Here is an 18,237-nt window from a genome sequence, read left to right as displayed (position 1 = left end):
GCCTAACCGGGCAGTCCTAGACGGCGGAGCCCCGCGCACAAAGCGGACACATCTCCGCGGCTGTTGCGGACGCGGAGACCACGCCATCTTGAGAAACAGAGCTGCCTGAGACTCAGATCCTGGCTTCTGACACAAACCAGGACCCTGCAGCCACTGGGGACAGAGAACTGCTATCACAGCTTCAGACCAACAAACAACAAGAATCCAGACTTCCCGGCAGAATTCCGTGAGTCAAAGAGCCTATCCCCCTCCCCGCAGGCGCGCAGACAGCGCCATTGTAACGGATAGATCCGCCCCTCGCCCAAGCCGCAGAACTTTGCACAGGGACTTTCTCCCGCTCAGGGAATTTGGTGCGCGCGCAGGACAGAATCAGCTCCCTGTTGGGGAAATCTGTCAGTGCGCACAGAGGGCTCCCCTTCGGAGAATTTGGGGGAATTTGGCTTGTGGGTCACAGCTCTCCCTTAGGGGAATCTTAGTGCTTGCACAGAGGGGCTTTCCCTTTGGGGAATTTGGCGCGCAGGACAGACTCCGCCCCCCTTCTGGGACTCTGGTAGAGTGCACGGAACCAGCTCACCTTCAGGAAATTAAGAGTGTGCGCCCTAGCCGGTTTGGCTCAGTAGAGAGAGCACACACAGGACGCAGCTCCACTTCAGGGAATTTGGCACGCCGGACACAGCTGCCTGGGATCCCTGACTCACAGCGCATTCACACTAAGAGCCAGCGACCCCAATTGTTGGTGCATACACACACACAGGGACCCTGAGTCTCAACGAGAAACCGCACAAGGCAACAGAGACTCTGACACTCTAGTCTTGGTGCAGACACAGGGAAACTCTGACTCCCGGCACAGGCTAAGGATCTCATTTTCGGCACATAGCAACAGTGTGGTGCAGACAGGGCCCCTGATTCTAAGTGTGCACACGAGACCACACGGAACACTGGGGACACTGACCCTGGGCAAGTCTGGTTCCCACCAACCAAAGGCAGCCACACGTCCTAGTGTCAGAGCACTTCAGTGAAACTCGGGTGGAGCGAAGTCCCCACAGCACACGGCCCAGGTCCACGCAAACAGAAGCTTGAGCTTTCTGGTGATAGCCAGAATGGGGAAACGAAATAACTCACAGAGGAAAGAAAATGTGGAGTCGCCAAGAAAGGAAATCAGTGAAACTGAAGCTTGCAACATGACCGAAAAGGAGTTTAGAGTAATGGTTGTGGAATTTATACATCGGATGGATGAGAAAATAAACAACTTATGCAAGAATCAGGAAGAAATGAAAAGTGATATAGCTACAATCAAAAACACCATGGAAAGTTTCAACAGTAGACTACAAGAAGCAGAGGACCGAATTAGTGAGTTAGAAGATCAGGTACAGAAACAAGCTCAATCTGAACAGCAATTGGAGAAAAAAATTAAAAAGCAGGAGGAAAGCCTAAGGGAGCTTCGGGACAACGTGAAACGAAGTAACATGCGTATAATAGGGCTGCCAGAAGGACAAGAAGAGCAGCAGGGATTAGAAAATTTATTTGAAGAAATAATGACAGAAAACTTCCCGGATATGGGAAAGATAAAAGTTACGCAAGTACAGAGAGTCCCAAGCAGGATCAACCCCAAAAGACCCACACCAAGACATGTCATAATTTCAATGGCAAATATAAATGATAAAGAGAGAATCTTAAAGGCGGCAAGAGAGAGACAGAGAGTTACCTACAAAGGAACACCCATCAGATTGTCAAATGATTACTCAACAGAAACACAACAAGCTAGAAGTGAATGGACGGAGGTATACAAAGTGTTGCAAAGCAAAGGACTGAATCCAAGAATACTATATCCAGCAAGACTATCAATCAAAATTGAAGGGGAAATCAGGAGCTTTGCAGATAAAAAAAGGCTTAAGGAGTTTATCACCACCAAACCAGCAATGCAAGAATTGCTAAAGGGAATACTGTAAAAAGAAGAAATAAACAGGTAAGAAGGAATATAGACACAAAAATAGATATGACCACAAACAAATACCTTTCAGTAATATCTTTAAATGTAAATGGACTAAATGCTCCAATCAAAAGATATCGAGTAGCTGAATGGATAAAAAAACACGACCCATATATATGCTGTCTACAAGAGACCCACCTCAGAACAAGAGACTCACACAGATTGAAAGTGAAGGGATGGAAAAATATCTTTCAGGCAAATGGAAATGAAAAAAAAGCTGGGGTAGCAATACTTATATCTGACAAAATAGACCTCAAAGTAAATGCCATAACAAGAGATAAAGAAGGCCACTTCATAATACTAAAGGGAGAAATCCAACAAGAAGAAATAATTCTGGTAAATATATACGCTCCCAATATAGGAGCACCCAAATACATAAAAAAAACTCCTGGAAGATTTCAATGGAGAGAGTAATAGCAATACAATCATAGTAGGAGACTTTAATACCCCACTATCACCACTGGACAAATCCTCTAAACAAAAAATCAGCAAAGAAACAGCAATCCTAAATGAATCACTAGACCAGATGGAATTAATTGACATCTTTAGAACATTTCACCCCAAAGCCACAGAATATACATTCTTCTCAAGTGCACATGGGTCATTTTCAAAGATAGACCATATGCTGGGTCACAGGCAAAGTCTCTTCAAATTCAAGAAGATAGAAATTATATCAAGCGTCTTCTCAGACCACAGTGGCATAAAACTGGAAATCAACTACAATAAATACAATCCAAAGAAATCAAACACATGGAGGCTAAACAGCATGCTATTAAACCATGACTGGGTCACCAGAGAGATCAAGGAAGAAATAAAAAACATCATGGCAACAAATGACAATGAAAACACAACAATCCAAAATCTATGGGACACAGCGAAAGCAGTCTTGAGAGGGAAGTTCATAGCTCTACAAGCCTATTGCAAAAAACAAGAAACAATGGTAATAAATTACTTAACCTTACAACTCAAAGAGCTAGAAAAAGAGCAGCAAGAAAAGCCCAGTGTAACCAGAAGGAAGGAAATAACAAAGATCAGAGCGGAGATAAATGACATAGAGACCAAAGAAACAATACAAAAGATCAACAAAACCAAGAGGTGGTTCTTTGAAAGGATAAACAAGATTGATGGACCTCTAGCCAGGCTCACCAAGAAGCAAAGAGAGAGGACCCAAATAAACAAAATCAGAAATGAAAGAGGTGAAATAACAACAGACCCCGCTGAGATACAAAGGATTGTTACAAAATACTACGAACAACTCTATTCCAACAAACTGGACAACCTGGAGGAAATGGACATATTCCTAGAAAAATATAACCTTCCAAAAATCAATCAAGAAGAATCTAAAGAGCTCAATAGGCCAATAACTATGGATGAAATTAAGCAGTCATCAAAAAGCTTCCGGCAAACAAAAGCCCGGGGCCTGATAGCTTCACAGGAGAGTTTTACCAAACATTCAAGGAAGAAATAAAACCTATCCTCCTCAGACTATTCCAAAAAATTCAAGAGGAAGGAACGCTTCCAAGCTCCTTCTATGAAGCCAGCATCACCCTAATACCAAAACCAGATAAAGACAACACAATGAAAGAGAATTACAGACCAATATCCCTCATGAACATAGATGCCAAAATCCTCAACAAAATTCTAGCAAATCGGCTCCAGCAGTACATCAGAAAGATCATACACCATGACCAAGTAGGATTTATCCCAGGAATGCAAGGATGGTACAATATCCGCAAATCAATAAACGTGATACATCACATAAACAAATTGAGAGATAAAAATCACATAGTCATATCAATTGATGCAGAAAAAGCATTTGACAAAATCCAACACCCTTTCTTGATAAAAATTCTCAACAAGGTGGGAATAGAAGGCTCATACCTCAACATAATAAAAGCTATATATGATAAACCCACAGCAAACATCATACTCAATGGACAAAAACTAAAAACATTTCCCCTAAGAACAGGAACAAGACAGGGATGCCCACTCTCACCACTCCTGTTTGACATAGTACTGGAAGTATTAGCCATTGCAATTAGACAAGAAGAAGAAATAAAAGGCATCCAAATTGGAAAAGAACAAGTAAAGCTGTCTTTATTTGCAGACGACATGATATTGTACATAAAAAATCCGAAAGACTCCGTCAAAAGACTAATAGACTTAATAAATGAATTTGGCAATGTAGCAGGATACAAAATTAACGCCAAGAAATCTATGGCCTTTCTATACACCAATAGTGAACTTACAGACAGAGAGACTAAAAAGGCAATTCCATTTACCATCGCCCCAAAAAAATTAAGATACTTAGGAATAAACTTAACTAAGGAGGTAAAAGACCTATACACGGAAAACTACAGGACACTGAAAAAAGAGATAGAGGAAGACATAAACAGATGGAAGAACATACCATGTTCATGGATTGGTAGAATCAACATCATTAAAATGTCCATACTACCCAAAGCAATCTATAGATTCAATGCACTCCCCATTAAAATACCAATGGCATATCTCTCAGACCTTGAAAGAACTCTCCAAAAATTCATCTGGAATAAAAAAAGACCCCGAATAGCCCCAGCAATCCTGAGAAAGAAGAACAAAGTAGGAGGGATTTCAATACCAGATTTCAAGCTGTATTACAAAGCCACTGTGCTCAAAACAGCCTGGTACTGGCACAAGAACAGACATATAGATCAGTGGAACAGAATAGAGAATCCAGATATTGACCCAAACCACTATGCTCAATTAATATTTGACAAACGAGGCATGAACATATAATGGAGTCAAGACAGTCTCTTCAATAAACGGTGTTGGGAAAATTGGACAGATACATGCAAAAAAATGAAGCTTGATCACCAACTTATGCCATACACAAAAATAAACTCAAAATGGATACAGGACTTAAACATAAGACGGGAAACCATAAAAATACTAGAGCAATCCACAGGCAGCAAAATCTCAGACATATGCCAAAGGAAATTCTTCACTGACACTGCCCCTAGGGCAATGGAAGCTAAAGAGAAAATTAACAAATGGGACTACATCAAAATAAAAAGCTTTTTCACAGCAAAAGAAACCATCAACAAAACAACAAGAAGGCCTACTGCATGGGAGAACATATTTGCAAATGGCATCACTGATAAAGGTTTGATCTCCAACATCTACAGGCAGCTTATACAACTTAATAAAAGGAAGATAAATGATCCAATAAAAAAATGGGCAACAGACCTAAATAGAAGCTTTTCAAAAGAAGACAGAAGGAAGGCCAAGAGACACATGAAAACATGCTCAACGTCACTAATTATCCGAGAGATGCAAATCAAAACAACAATGCGGTACCATCTCACACCTGTCAGAATGGCTATCATCAACAAATCAACAAACGACAAGTGTTGGCGAGGATGCGGAGAAAAAGGAACCCTCGTGCACTGCTGGTGGGAATGCAGACTGGTGCAACCACTGTGGAGAACAGTATGGAGTTTCCTCAAAAAACTGAAAATGGAACTCCCATTTGACCCAGTAATCCCACTCCTGGGAATATATCCGAAGAAACTAGAAACACCAATCAGAAAGGATATATGCACCTCTATGTTCATAGCAGCAAAATTCACCATAGCTAAGATTTGGAAACAGCCTAGGTGCCCGTCAGCAGATGACTGGATCAGAAAACTGTGGTACATCTTCACAATGGAATACTATGCTGCCATAAAAAGAAGGAATTCTCATCATTTGCAGCAACGTGGATGGAATTGGAGAACATTATGTTAAGTGAAATAAGCCAGTCAATGAAAGAAAAATACCACATGATCTCACTCATTTATGGGTAATAAAGAACATTATAAACTTGAACAAAAAGATAGATACAGAGACAGTAAAGCATCAAACAGACTGTCAAATTACAGGGGGAAAGTTAGGGAGAGGTGGGGGAGATAAGAGATTAATCAAAGGACGTGTATGCATGCATATAAGCATAACCAACGGATGCAAAACTCTGGGGGGTGAGGGCATATATGGGAGTGGGGTGGGGGGTGGCAATGGTAAGATATGTACACATATAATACCTTAATAAAAAAAAATTGAAAAAAAAAAAAAAAAAAAAAAAGAGGAAAGCCAATAAATGAATAAGATTCACAAAGACAATAAGATAAAAAACAGATCAGTTATAAAGTGGACGACATCAGAATTAAAAATTTTTGTGCTGCAAATGGAACCATGAATAAGTGAAAAGGGTCTTAACCGGTTTGGATCAGTGGATAGAGCATCAGCCTGTGGACTGAAGGGTCCCGGGTTCAAGTCCAGTCAAGGGCACATGCCCTGATTGCGGGCTCAATCCCCAGGAGGGGGCATGCAGAAGGTAGCTGATCAATGATACTCATCATTGATGTTTTTATCTCTCTCCCTCTCCCTTCCTCTCTGAAATCAATAAATATATATTTTTTAAAAGAAAGAAAGTGCACCCTAGCCAGCTTGGCTCAGTGGATAGAGTGTCAGCCTGAGGACTAAAGGGTCCCAGGTTCGATTCTGGCCAAGGGCACATGCCTGGGTTGTGGGCTCGATCCCCAGTAGGGGATGTGCCAGAGACAGCCAATCAATGATTCTCTCTCATCATTGATGTTTCTCTCTCTCTCACCTTCTCCCTTCCTCTCTGAAATCAGTAAAGAAAGAAAGTGAAGCTCTGGCCGGTTTGGCTCAGTGGATGGAGGGTCAGCCTGCAGACCGAGGGGTCCTGGGTTCGATTCCGGTCAAGGGCACATGCCTGGGTTGTGGGCTTGATCCCCGGTGGGGGGCTTGCAGGAGGCGGCCGATCCATGATTCTCTCTCATCATGGATGTTTCTATCTCTTTCACCCTCTCCCTTCCTATCTGAAATCAATAAAAATATATATTAAAAAAAAAAAAAGAAAGTGAAAAGGCAACACACAGAATGGTTGAAAAGAAAGGCCAAATAACTCAAATTTTAAAATTGGTAAAAAAAATTTAATAGACATTTTCCAAAGAAATAGTCAATAAGCACATGAAAAGATGTTCAACATCATTAGACATTAAAGAAATATAAATCAAAACTACAATGAGATATCACTTTACATCCACTAGGATAGCTGTAACCAAAAAGACAGGTAATAACAAGTGTTGGTAAGAATGTGTAGAAATTAGGACCCTCGTACACTACTTGTGAGGATCTAAAATGGTGCAGCCCTTTAAAAGCCAATCTGACAGTTCCTTAGATGATTACACATATAGTTACCATGTGACCCAACAGTTCCACTCCAAAGTTGTATATCCCAGAGAAATGAAAATATCCAAACAAAAAATTGTATATAAATGTTCATAGCATTCATTGTGTTAGCCAATAAATGGAAACAACCCAAATGTCCATCAACTAATGAATGGATAAACAAAATGTGGTATATCCATACAATGGAATACTATCTATATATATAAAAGGCTAAGTGACTGACCGTACATCTGTCCCACTGTCCAAATGACCAACTGGTACATCTGATGCGTACTGGCAATTTAAAAATAAACGTTGACCCTCAGTGAATTAAACTTTGTCTCAGGCACCAAGAGGTCACTGATTTGATTCCCAGTTTGATTCCCTGTCAGGGCACATGCATGGGTTGTGGGCTTGATCCCAGGTAGGGAGTGTGCAGGAGGCAGCTGATCAATGTTTCCTCTCTCATTGATGTTTCTATCTCTCCCCCTCCCTTCCTCTCTCTCTTAAAAAAAAATCACTAAAAACATCTAAAAATTAATTAAAATATATATTTTTAAAAATAAATAGCCCTAGCTGGTTTGGCTCAGTGGATAGAGCGTCGGCCTGCGAACTGAAAGGTTCCAGGTTTGATTCAGGTCAAGGGCACATGCCCGGTTGTGGGCTCGAACCCAAATAGGGGGCTTGCAGGAGGCAGCCGATCCATGATTCTCTCTCTCCCTCTTCCTTCCTCTTTGAAATCAATAAAAATATACTCTTTAAAATAAAAAATAATAAAAATAAACGTTGACTCGCACATGTGCGATACATATAAAGCTCTCGCTGGCGCCAATCGCACGTACCAGTATACAGGGTGGTATTAGAATAAATTTAATCAATTTATCAGTTATTGTTTTTATATCATGTTTTTGTTCTTTTTATATCATGTCTTATTTGTTATATCATGTTATTGTTTTTTAATCATTATTTTCATGTACAGTTTACTAATTTTGATCTCCCACACTTCTTTTTTTTTTAAATATATTTTATTGATTTTTCACAGAGAGGAAGGGAGAGGGATAGAGAGTTAGAAACATCGATGAGAGAGAAACATCGATCAGCTGCCTCCTGCACACCCCCTACTGGGGATGTGCCCGCAAGCAAGGTACATGCCCTTGACTGGAATCGAACCCGGGACCCTTGAGTCCGCAGGCCGACGCTTTATCCACTGAGCCAAACCAGCCAGGGCAGATCTCCCATACTTCTATTATAGAGAAAGGGCAATTAGCAATATTAAAATATTTCTTCTAATTAATTTCCTTTCAATGTGCATAAATCCATGCCTTGGGCCACTAGTTCAGTCATAAAAAGGAATGAAGTCATGATACATGCTTCAATATGAATAAGCTTTGAAAACATTATGCTAAGGTAGCAATTTTCAACTGGTATGCTACAAAAATTTTTAAAACATGCAATACCTGACTATTTAGTTAAGAGCACCGACCTCTTTTCCCTTAGCTTGCCAAATAAAAAATGACAATAGCCAACACAATAGCTGACCAGTGTGAATGAATCAAAATTATACCTATGTTTTTTGTTAGATTGGCAAAAAATATATATTTTTGGTGTGCCACAGAATTTTAGTAACTAGTTTATGTGTGCCATGAGATGAAAGAAATTGAAAATTGCTGTGCTGCCCTAGCTGGTTTGGCTCAGTGGCTAGAGTGTCAACCTATGGACTGAAGGGTCTCCCACCAATTCCTAGTCAAGGGCTTGCAGGTTCAATCCCCGCAACCCCCTGGGGCATATGCAGGAGGCAATCAATAGATGTGTGTCTGTCACATCAATGTTTCTCTCTTTATGTCTTTCCTGTCCCTTTCCACTCTCTCTAAAAATCAATGGAAAAATAGCCTCAGGTGATGATTAACAACAACAACAAATAATAAACAAATAAATAATAAGTAAATAAATATTTATTTTAAAAGAACAGAAAGTTGCCCTAGCCAGTTTGGCTCAGTGGCTAGAGCATCAGCCTGCAGACTGAAGGGTCCCGGGTTCGATTCCGGTCAAGGGCACATACCTTGGTTGCAGGCTCCGCCCCAGCCCTGGCCCTGGTTGGGGCACGTGCAGGAGGCAACCAGTTAATGTGTTTATCTTATATCAATATTTCTCTCTGTCTTTCTCTCTTCCACTCTCTCTAAAAATCAGTGGAAAAATATCCTCGGGTGAGGATTAATAAAAAATAAAAGAAAATCACTGTGCTAAGTGAGAGAAACCAGTAACCAAAATCACATATTGTTTGATTCCATTTATATGAAATACCCAGAGTAGGCAAATCTAGGATTAAGAGGCAGATATGAGAGAGGGAAATGGGCTTATTTTCAAGGTGATGAAAATGTTTTAACCATAGGTTATAATGATGATTGCACAACTCTATTAAAATCATTAAACTGCACACTTTAAACAAGTCAATTTTATGGTATACTAGAGGCCCGGTGCATGAAATTTGTGCCCTCAGAGCGGGGGGTCCCTCAGCCTGGCCTGCGCCTTCTGGCAGTATGGGAGCCCTCGGGGGATGTCCGACTGATGGCTTAGGCCCGCTCTCTGCAAGGAGAGGGGGCCTAAGCCGGCAGTCGGACATCCTTAGAGCTGCTGCAGAGGTGGGAGAGGCTCCCGCCACCGCCCCTGTGCTCGCCAGCTGTGAGCCCGACTTCTGGTGCACTGACCACCAGGGGGCCGCTCCTGCGTTGAACGTCTGCCCCCTGGTGATCAGTGCACATCATAATGACCAGTTCTGTCCTTCGGTTGATTTGCATATTAGGGTTTTATTATATAGGATAAATTCTATTTCAGTGAAGAAAAAAGGTCTGTTTCTCAGTTTTATATGACTGTTTCTTAAAATGCCTTTCAATACAGGCTGATAACGTTTTTTTAAAAAATATATTTATTGACTTCGGAGAGGAAGGGAGAGGGAGAGAGAGATAGAAACATCAATGATGAGAGAAATCATTGATCAGTTGCCTCCTGCACGCTCTCTACTGGGGATCCAGCCCTAGACCTGAGCATGTGCCTTGACCAGAATCAAACCTGGGACCCTTTAGTCTGCAGGCCAATGCTCTATCCACTGAGCCAAACCAGCTACAGCCCAGCCGATATCTTTTTTTTTAAATATATTTTATTGATTTTTTACAGAGAGGAAGGGAGACGGATAGAGAGTTAGAAATATCAATGAGAGAGAAACATTGATCAGCTGTCTCCTGCACACCTCCTACTGGGGATGTGCCCCCAACCAAGGTACATGCCCTTGACTGGAATCGAACCCGGGACCCTTCAGTCCGCAGTCCGACGCTCTATCCACTGAGCCAAACCAGTCAGGGCCAGGCCAATATCTTAATACCCAATGCAAAAAGCAATTCTAGGAGGGCCCCCAAAAATGTAATACTAGTACATATTTTGCCACATAGCTTTTAAACTCTAATTAGGCCAACACTCATACAATTTCAGGCAATGCTTTGTTCCCTCTCTTCTTCACACTTGGGCTCGATATACTGTTTGAAGCCACTATGATCTTCTTAAGAAAGTTTATTTGTTCTATTTGAGGAGATTAGAGAGGGTGTAACTTTGCTTTAGCACATGCCTACATATGGTTGACAAATGTAAGCACTTGATAAGTTGATTCCAAGTTTCCATTTTCACATTGCATTAAGAAGTTAACTTTCCATTCTCCCATTTCTCCTGTCTTGTGGATATATAAAGCCTAAAGCAGGGCAAGCTGTTACTGTTCGTTATTCTTCCCTGCCTTCTTTTAAAAGTTGGTATTGTTGGAACTGACAGGGTTCTCCTAATAGGATCGTTCTTGCTACTACAACCTATAACCTTTTCATATTTTAGGGCTTTTACTGTCTTAACAGAAGATGCAATGAAGTTTACCTATTGGTACTAATGGTTTCCTTTTCTCTCGGAGTAGAGGGCCTTCTTAGTAATTGAGCTGCTCTCTCACACAGTGAATGGAAGTCACATTGTTGGAAATATCAGCCTCTGTTGTATCTCCAATCCCAGATGGTAAATGAATTGTATCCAGAATCGAATAGTTTTATGCCTTTGCCAGCTTAATACTCCACACCTGGACAAGAAATAAACCTTCACTTATAATCCATTTTACTCTCCTTCCAAATGCCAGTATATTATTCAAAGTCCTTTTTTGTTGTTAAGTAATTTAAAATGACAGTTGGACTCCACATAAGTTGCTTGAGAACAATAAGAAGTAATTTTAAATACTTTTTAAAATAGGATCCAGCAGCAGCTCATGTAATACCATCTGAGCTATTACAAACCCAAGAATGGTTGTAATGTTAAATTATTTGACTCTATGTGAATAGCATCTGGCTACTTAAAATCAGGAAAGTGCCCTAGCCAGTTTGGACTGAAGGGTCCTGGGTTCAATTCCAGTCAGGGGCACATACCTCAGTTGCAGGCTCAATTCCATGTCCTGGTCAGGGCAAGTGCAGGAGACAACCAATCCATGTGTCTCTTACATGGATGTTTCTCTGTCTCTCTCCCTCCCTTCCACTCTTTCTAAAAGTCAATGGCAAAGTATCCTCGGGTGAGGATTAGCAACAAAAAAGTAAATAAATAAATAAAAAAGTAAAAAGCAGAAAAAATAAAATAAAATCAGGAAAGCAACATAACTCTTGGTTTCGGTAGTCAGCTTGACTGACCCAGTGGGCTTAGGTGTAGATGCCATTAGCTAAAAGGTTCTCATGCTACCTAAAATGTTAGAAACTCTTCTTACCTCACATTTCCCCTGCCCCCAATTTAGTTTTTCACAATAATCCTCTTGCTTCTCTAACTAGTTGACTTTTATTATGGATGGGAATAGGCTAAAAGGTGGGACCCTATGATGTCTGTTGGCAGCATTGCTATTGGTTTTACTCACTCGTTTTCTGTCTTCATTTTTGCATGCCACTGCTCCTGCCTCTTACAGCCACAGTACAAGCGGTAGAGGCCCAGGAAGGTATGACCATATTCCTGTGATAGATGTGATCTTGTGTCTGTCTATTGGTTTTAAAAAGCTTTGTCTACATTTGAAATCTTTCATTATTGCATCACCAGAACTGTACCCGTGAGAAAAGGAATAGGTATTTCTAGGCATGCTCACAAAGTATTACAAATGACCCTCTCCACAGCTAAAGTCCTTTCTGGGCTGTTTTAATACAATGGCTAAAGCATAAGCAACTGGTCAAGAGGGATCAAGTGGGTTAATCCTCTAGCTCTTCCATACACAGTATAAGAGATTACTAGAGATTCAAACAGGTCAACCTCTTTATCCAATGATGTCAAGAGCAGAGGCAAGAGTAGACAGGAAGTTAATTTGGTTAATTTCTGAGGTTGCCCTAAGGCAGTCAAGCTAAATTATCTTTGGTTCTATGAAAGCAAATTTGAAGTAACTAATAATCTGCAAATCTGTGGATGAAAACCATTGTAATTCATATTGTTTTATAAATTTGTTTTATTAGGTAAGGTGATTCAAAATGGGAATGGTTTCCTTGACAGTACAAAAGGTCAATCAAAGAAAATATCTAGAAGCTATTATTTAGATGGCTTTTTACTTATGTTCAGCTCCTGGTTGTGCAAGATAAAAAGTTGTCCTTAAACAAAAAGACTAGTTCTTTTGTTACTTTTCTTCTGTGGTCAATGTGATGTTTGTGCTAAAGTAACTACTCTGTTTAACCTGCTCTATTATTCTAGCGTTTCCTTTTTTTCTCTCCCATTGAGCACGTTTCTGGTGCATAAGAAACTCTTTCCCAAATGTACTGGGACTAAGGAGGAACTTGTTTCCTTTTTGTCAGATATACTTCTGCTATGACTAATTGTGTTGAGCTCCTATGAAAATTACTTTCACAGTTTCAGCTGCCCTGGGGGCCTTAAGAATTGGTAGCTTCGCCCTAACCGGTTTGGCTCAGTGGATAGAGCATCAGCCTGCGGATTCAAGGGTCCCAGGTTCGATTCCGATCAAGAGCATGTACCTTGGTTGTGGGCACATACCCAGTGGGGAGTGTGCAGGAGGCAGCTGATCAATGTTTCTGTCATCGATGTTTCTAACTCTCTATCCTTCTCCCTTCCTCCCTGTAAAAAAATCACTAAAATATATTTTAAAAAATAAAAGAATTGGTAGCTTCAAGTCAAAGCTAATTGAAATCAAATATTGCCTATTATCTCACCAGCCATGTGCTCCCTGGCCACTCTTCTGTGTTTTTCTCGAGGAGGCTGCTGTGTGCTAAGAAACTTGAAGCTTGTCGCTTTGCTGTCTAATTGAGCTCCTCCCTTTCCTGTTTTTCTGTAGCCATCAAAGGGTTTTCGCGTCAGCACAGGATCCGGAGTTTTGAAGAAGCCCGAGGTCTGGACCTAATTAATGAGCGGATGCCACCCCGAAAAGATAGCCACGATAGCCACGGGAAGTTGGTAACCCCCATGCAATCAAATGCTTCGCACAGGAGCGAGAAGGGAAAAAAAGCCAGCAATGACGCAGAGTCCTGCCGTGACAAAGGTGGACCCAAAACTTAAGAGCAAATTGTATTTATTTATTTATTATTGGTAAACAAAACAAGGCAACTTAACTTAAACCTGGAGGTGCATTCATAATATACACTCTGCATTTATTCTGTAAGAAAGGTGACCATTTTATAAATTCTTCTAATTTATGTCTAACATAAATATAAGCAGTGCATCTGTTTTGTTTTCCCTTTTCTTCTTAATTTTTAGGAAATGATCTGACTGACTGATACATGTGTGAGGTTTTGTACTATAAGGGGCACCTTCTCCTAATAAAAGGGCCTTGGAAACCTCCACCCTGGATTTCTGGCTTGAACCAGCCAGACTTTCTCTTGTTTTTAGAATGTAATGTCTTTCATTGATACGAGTAACTTTTCAAACACAAGAAGGTTTTTCCTTTCTACATGGTACCACTGAAGAAGATCTCTTAGATTTCAGTGGCTTAAACTTCTCTTCTTATGGAAAACTTGATTATAGTAGAATTTGTAAGTGAATAACCCAAACCTAGTGATTTTAAGAGCCAAGGGGAATGTTTTCCATAACCCACTTTCTTCTGGACTCTCAATTCCTTTTACTATGTTCTGGTAAGGCAGAATAAAAGGTAATGAGGGGTTTCTTGGAATTACTTAAAATTTGTTCATCTAGCTCTGGGCATGGCTAGTTTAAACTTCCTTTAAAACTTTGAAGGTTTCTTAAATGTTGCCAGATTCTTTGGCTTTCGTTTTTGGACCCCAGGTGATTTAATCTGTCTACAAAGGAAGCTACATGTCTAAATATTTTATAAATATCCTCTGTACAACCTTCAGTATAAGCACTTATGCCCTTCTGTGTGTTGCATCAGCGATTATAGCATCTATTCTCCCATCGTCCTTTTTTCTGTGTCAGCATTTTTTTAATCAACTGGGATAATGAAAACAGACTAGGGTAGAATGATCCCTTATGAATCGGAAGTCTTGCTAAAGGGCATTGGATGAGTGAGGAATTTCATATCTTCTATATCAATTACAGGATGTTTATCTTTCAACACTCATCAGGTTGAACTGTCTGTCAGCATATTATGGAATACAAAGAAAAGTGTTCAGATATAATGTTTGAATAATCTTCCCTTGATTTTTCAAGTCACAACCAACTAGGGAAGAAAACCTCGGGGGTTCTTGGGCTCCCATTTTTGGTTTTACCTGGTGACAGGTGCTATGTCATAATACCCATTGGCCAGCTTTGCAGTAGGGTACATATCTGGGCAACACTACACCAAAGTGCATATTCATGGAATTCCTTAATGTCATATGGGCTGTAGGAGTCCAGCACAAGAGCACATATCTCAGGCAGTCATACCTTTGTTGGGAACTTCAAGGACAACAGAAACTTTATCCAAAAAAACCCCACAATTTCATTAGAAATATCTGTTTTCTATATCTTTTGCTAACAGTTCCGAGTCTGTTTATGACAAAGATCAGAGCATTGAAGGGATTGTAATTTGATGGCATGAATTAGTCTGCTTAAACAGATAGGAAGGATCCCCAGCTGGTGTGGCTCAGTTGGTTGGAGCATCATCCCGTACACTGAAAGGTCACAAGTTGTTTCCTGTCAGGACACACCTAGGTTTCAGGTTCTGTCCAGGGGAGGCCGGAGGGGAACCAGTTGATGTTTCTCTTTCTCCCTCTTCCTCTCTCCATGTAATCAATTAAAAGAAAGGCATGTCGCCGAAACCGGTTTGGCTCAGTGGATAGAGCGTCGGCCTGCGGACTGGAAGGTCCCAGGTTCGATTCCGGTCGAGGGCATGTGCCTTGGTTGCGGACACATCCCCAGTGGGGGGTGTGCGGGAGGCAGCTGGTCGATGTTTCTCTCTCATCGACATTTCTAGCTCTCTATCCCTCTCCCTTCCTCCCTGTAAAAATCAATAAAATATATTTAAAAAAAAAAAAGGCATGTCCTCCAGTGAGAATTTAAAAAATGTACTTAAAAAGAAAAGATAAGGATATTGGGGACGGAAATGAAAGACCTCATACTGGGTTGCAGTAAAAACTGTGCAAGAAAGGAGAAAAAGTCTTTACTGATTGTCATTTCCTTACAAATGGAATTCATCACCTGGGTGTCCTCAGACTCTTCTTCTCTCAGTTCCAGTACAGAAAAGACCACTGTTGTGGAAGTCTCACCTAAAGTGGAAGTGCATCCACATGACACATTTGATAGATGGGGGGTCCCTTATCCCTTTCTCCTTCTCACTGAGGTGGTGGTTTTACATACACAACCCACAGGTAGAAACCACTCTTATGGGCTTCAATCACAGGCAAGTAGTGGAATAGTTATTAGACATCCATATAAGCAAGAAATAATATTGTGCTAGTAAAAAGGATGATTATTTAGGACTGTTTATTATCTTCTCAAAAAGAAGCAGTGCGATCAAGCAAGTTTCCTTAACAGAGGCATGGCCAAAGGATGTACCTTACAGGTGCCCTTTGAGCTGTTGAAGGATCTGCCACAGCAGAGAGGTGAGAAGTCGTCATTCAAGAAAAGTGGAGTTTAAAATACAGTAACAACAGCTCTTGAAGGAAGTTAGGTTTGAAAATCCTGTTGAATTCTAAAGGAAAAGGTATTTCTGGTATTCTGTAGAAAGCTGGGGTATGTGTTTCATTAATTTAAAAAGCTGTGTGTGAAGTCTGTAAGGTACAGATAGCTTCTTAAAGTGACACTGTCACTCGATGTACCTACATAGGCTGGCACCTCTGACTGAAGACAGGTTAGAAGGCATGAACCTTAAGAATATATTGAAGCTCTGGGCAAGGGGGTGGGGGGTGCTCAGTTGGTTAGAGCATTGTCCCAATAGGCCAGGGTTCTGGATTCAATCCCCAGAAAAATGGTATAGCCCGGCCAGTGTGGCTCTATGGATTGAGTCTTGTCCCATGCAACAAGAGGTCACCAGTTCCATTCCTGGTCAGGGTACATACAAGAATCAACCAATGAATGCATAAATGGGTGAAACAATAATTTGATGTTCTATCTTTCTCAAATCAATAAATAATTTTTTTTAAAAAAAGAATATATTGTAATCACAGTACTCGTTCTTCATTCCAGACTTCATTGGAGGGTATTAGCATATTTTTAGACATCTTAATAAGAAGGTAATATGCAAATTAACCATCATTCTGTCATAAAGATGGCGGCACCCATAGCCACAAGATGGCGGCGCCCAGTCCTCTCAGCCCCACCAGAGTCCCCCAGTCCCAGGGGGGTGGCAGCTGAGAGTGGGCAGTGTGAGCAGCCTGGTGGAACACTTGCTTCGTCGCCCTGGCGATGAGGCAAATGTTCCGTGCCCAGCTGTGGATGGGCCTCTGGGCCGCAGAGAGCGTCTGGGCAATGGGCGCGAAGCAGCCAGGACATGCAGAGAGCTACTGGCACACGGATTCGTGTGCAGGGCTACTAGTTTTAATCTAAACAGCAACTCCCAAGATGGCTGATTGTCTGCCCTGAATTTGCCTTAGGACCAACCACTATCTCCAACATGTCAACAAACATTCTAACTGCAGTCAGAGGTCTGAGGATTGCTGTTTTCAAAGCCTCTTCTATTCAGTCTCCACCCTGCATGCTCTAAAGATCCTAAAAAATACTTCATTCTTGTTCTCCTTCACTTTAAGGTCCATAGGGACCTTATTTTCTTCAACTTCTTTTATTAGGGGGAAAAACGAGGGCTTCTTTGTAAACATTAGTGAAATTCCATTTTAGACAGGACACTTCTTAAGGGCCAGTTTTCCCAATTTCGTCTACATCCACATCATGTGAAATTTTAAATTGATCAGATGACAATTTTTTAAATAGATATTTAAAAACTCACCCTGGCTGCTGTGGTTCAGTGGTTAGAAAGTCGGCCCAAGCACTGAAGAGTCACGGGTTTGATTCCCAATCAAAGACATGTCACGTACCTGTGTTACAGGTTCGATCCCCAGCCCCAGCCCGAGTGCATGTGGGAGGCAACCAATCGATGTTTCTCTATCTCCTCTCTCTCTCCCTCTCCCTCCCTTCTACTCTCTAAAAATTAATGGAGAAAATATCCTTGGGTGAGGATTAAAAAAAAACTATTCATCTAACATCAGTTCAAAACATACATCCTTTTTAAATCTCTGTGTTCTGAATATTTGAAGCAAAAAACAAACGTATAAGCCGTGTGTGTGTGTGTGTGTGTGTGTGTGTGTGTGTGTGTAATAGAATGTTAAAAGCAGCCTCAGCTTTCTTTAAAATGGCAAGGTCACACTAGTTATGGGTACAGACACTATTGATTCCATGGCCTTTTGTGACTAGATATTAATTAGTGAAGTAAAAATAGCTCATCTAACTCTGGTGGGCTTGATGTGGCTCCTTGCCTAAGGACAGAAGCATCAGACTCTCAGGAATATAAATATATTTCATGTCCTTTTATCTATATTTTCACTGCCTTTTTGTTCCTACACAGTTTCTTATCCTGATAACTTGGACATAAGTTCAAAAATAAGTAAAGGAAAATTCCT

General features: G+C 40.9%; 1 protein-coding gene across 2 annotated transcripts in view; it reads left to right on the top strand.

Annotated features, from left to right (window-relative positions):
• Positions 1-16,775, top strand: part of PPP3CC (protein phosphatase 3 catalytic subunit gamma) — a 106,816-nt gene extending 90,041 nt beyond the window's left edge. Inside the window, exons 13-14 of one of the 2 annotated variants that reach the window (XM_008151488.3) lie at positions 12,168-12,197; positions 13,527-16,775. In XM_008151488.3, the coding sequence (XP_008149710.2) occupies positions 12,168-12,197; positions 13,527-13,747 (251 nt within the window). In that variant the 3' untranslated portion in view covers positions 13,748-16,775. The remainder of the gene's footprint in view (positions 1-12,167; positions 12,198-13,526) is intronic. The other variant, XM_008151486.3, reaches the window with a different exon arrangement.
• The last annotated feature ends 1,462 nt before the right edge of the window (positions 16,776-18,237 follow it).

This window comes from Eptesicus fuscus, chromosome 6 (assembly GCF_027574615.1).
Source record: "Eptesicus fuscus isolate TK198812 chromosome 6, DD_ASM_mEF_20220401, whole genome shotgun sequence".
In the NCBI taxonomy this organism is placed as follows: Eukaryota; Metazoa; Chordata; class Mammalia; order Chiroptera; family Vespertilionidae; genus Eptesicus; species Eptesicus fuscus.
This window is presented reverse-complemented; position numbering and strand designations above follow the sequence as displayed.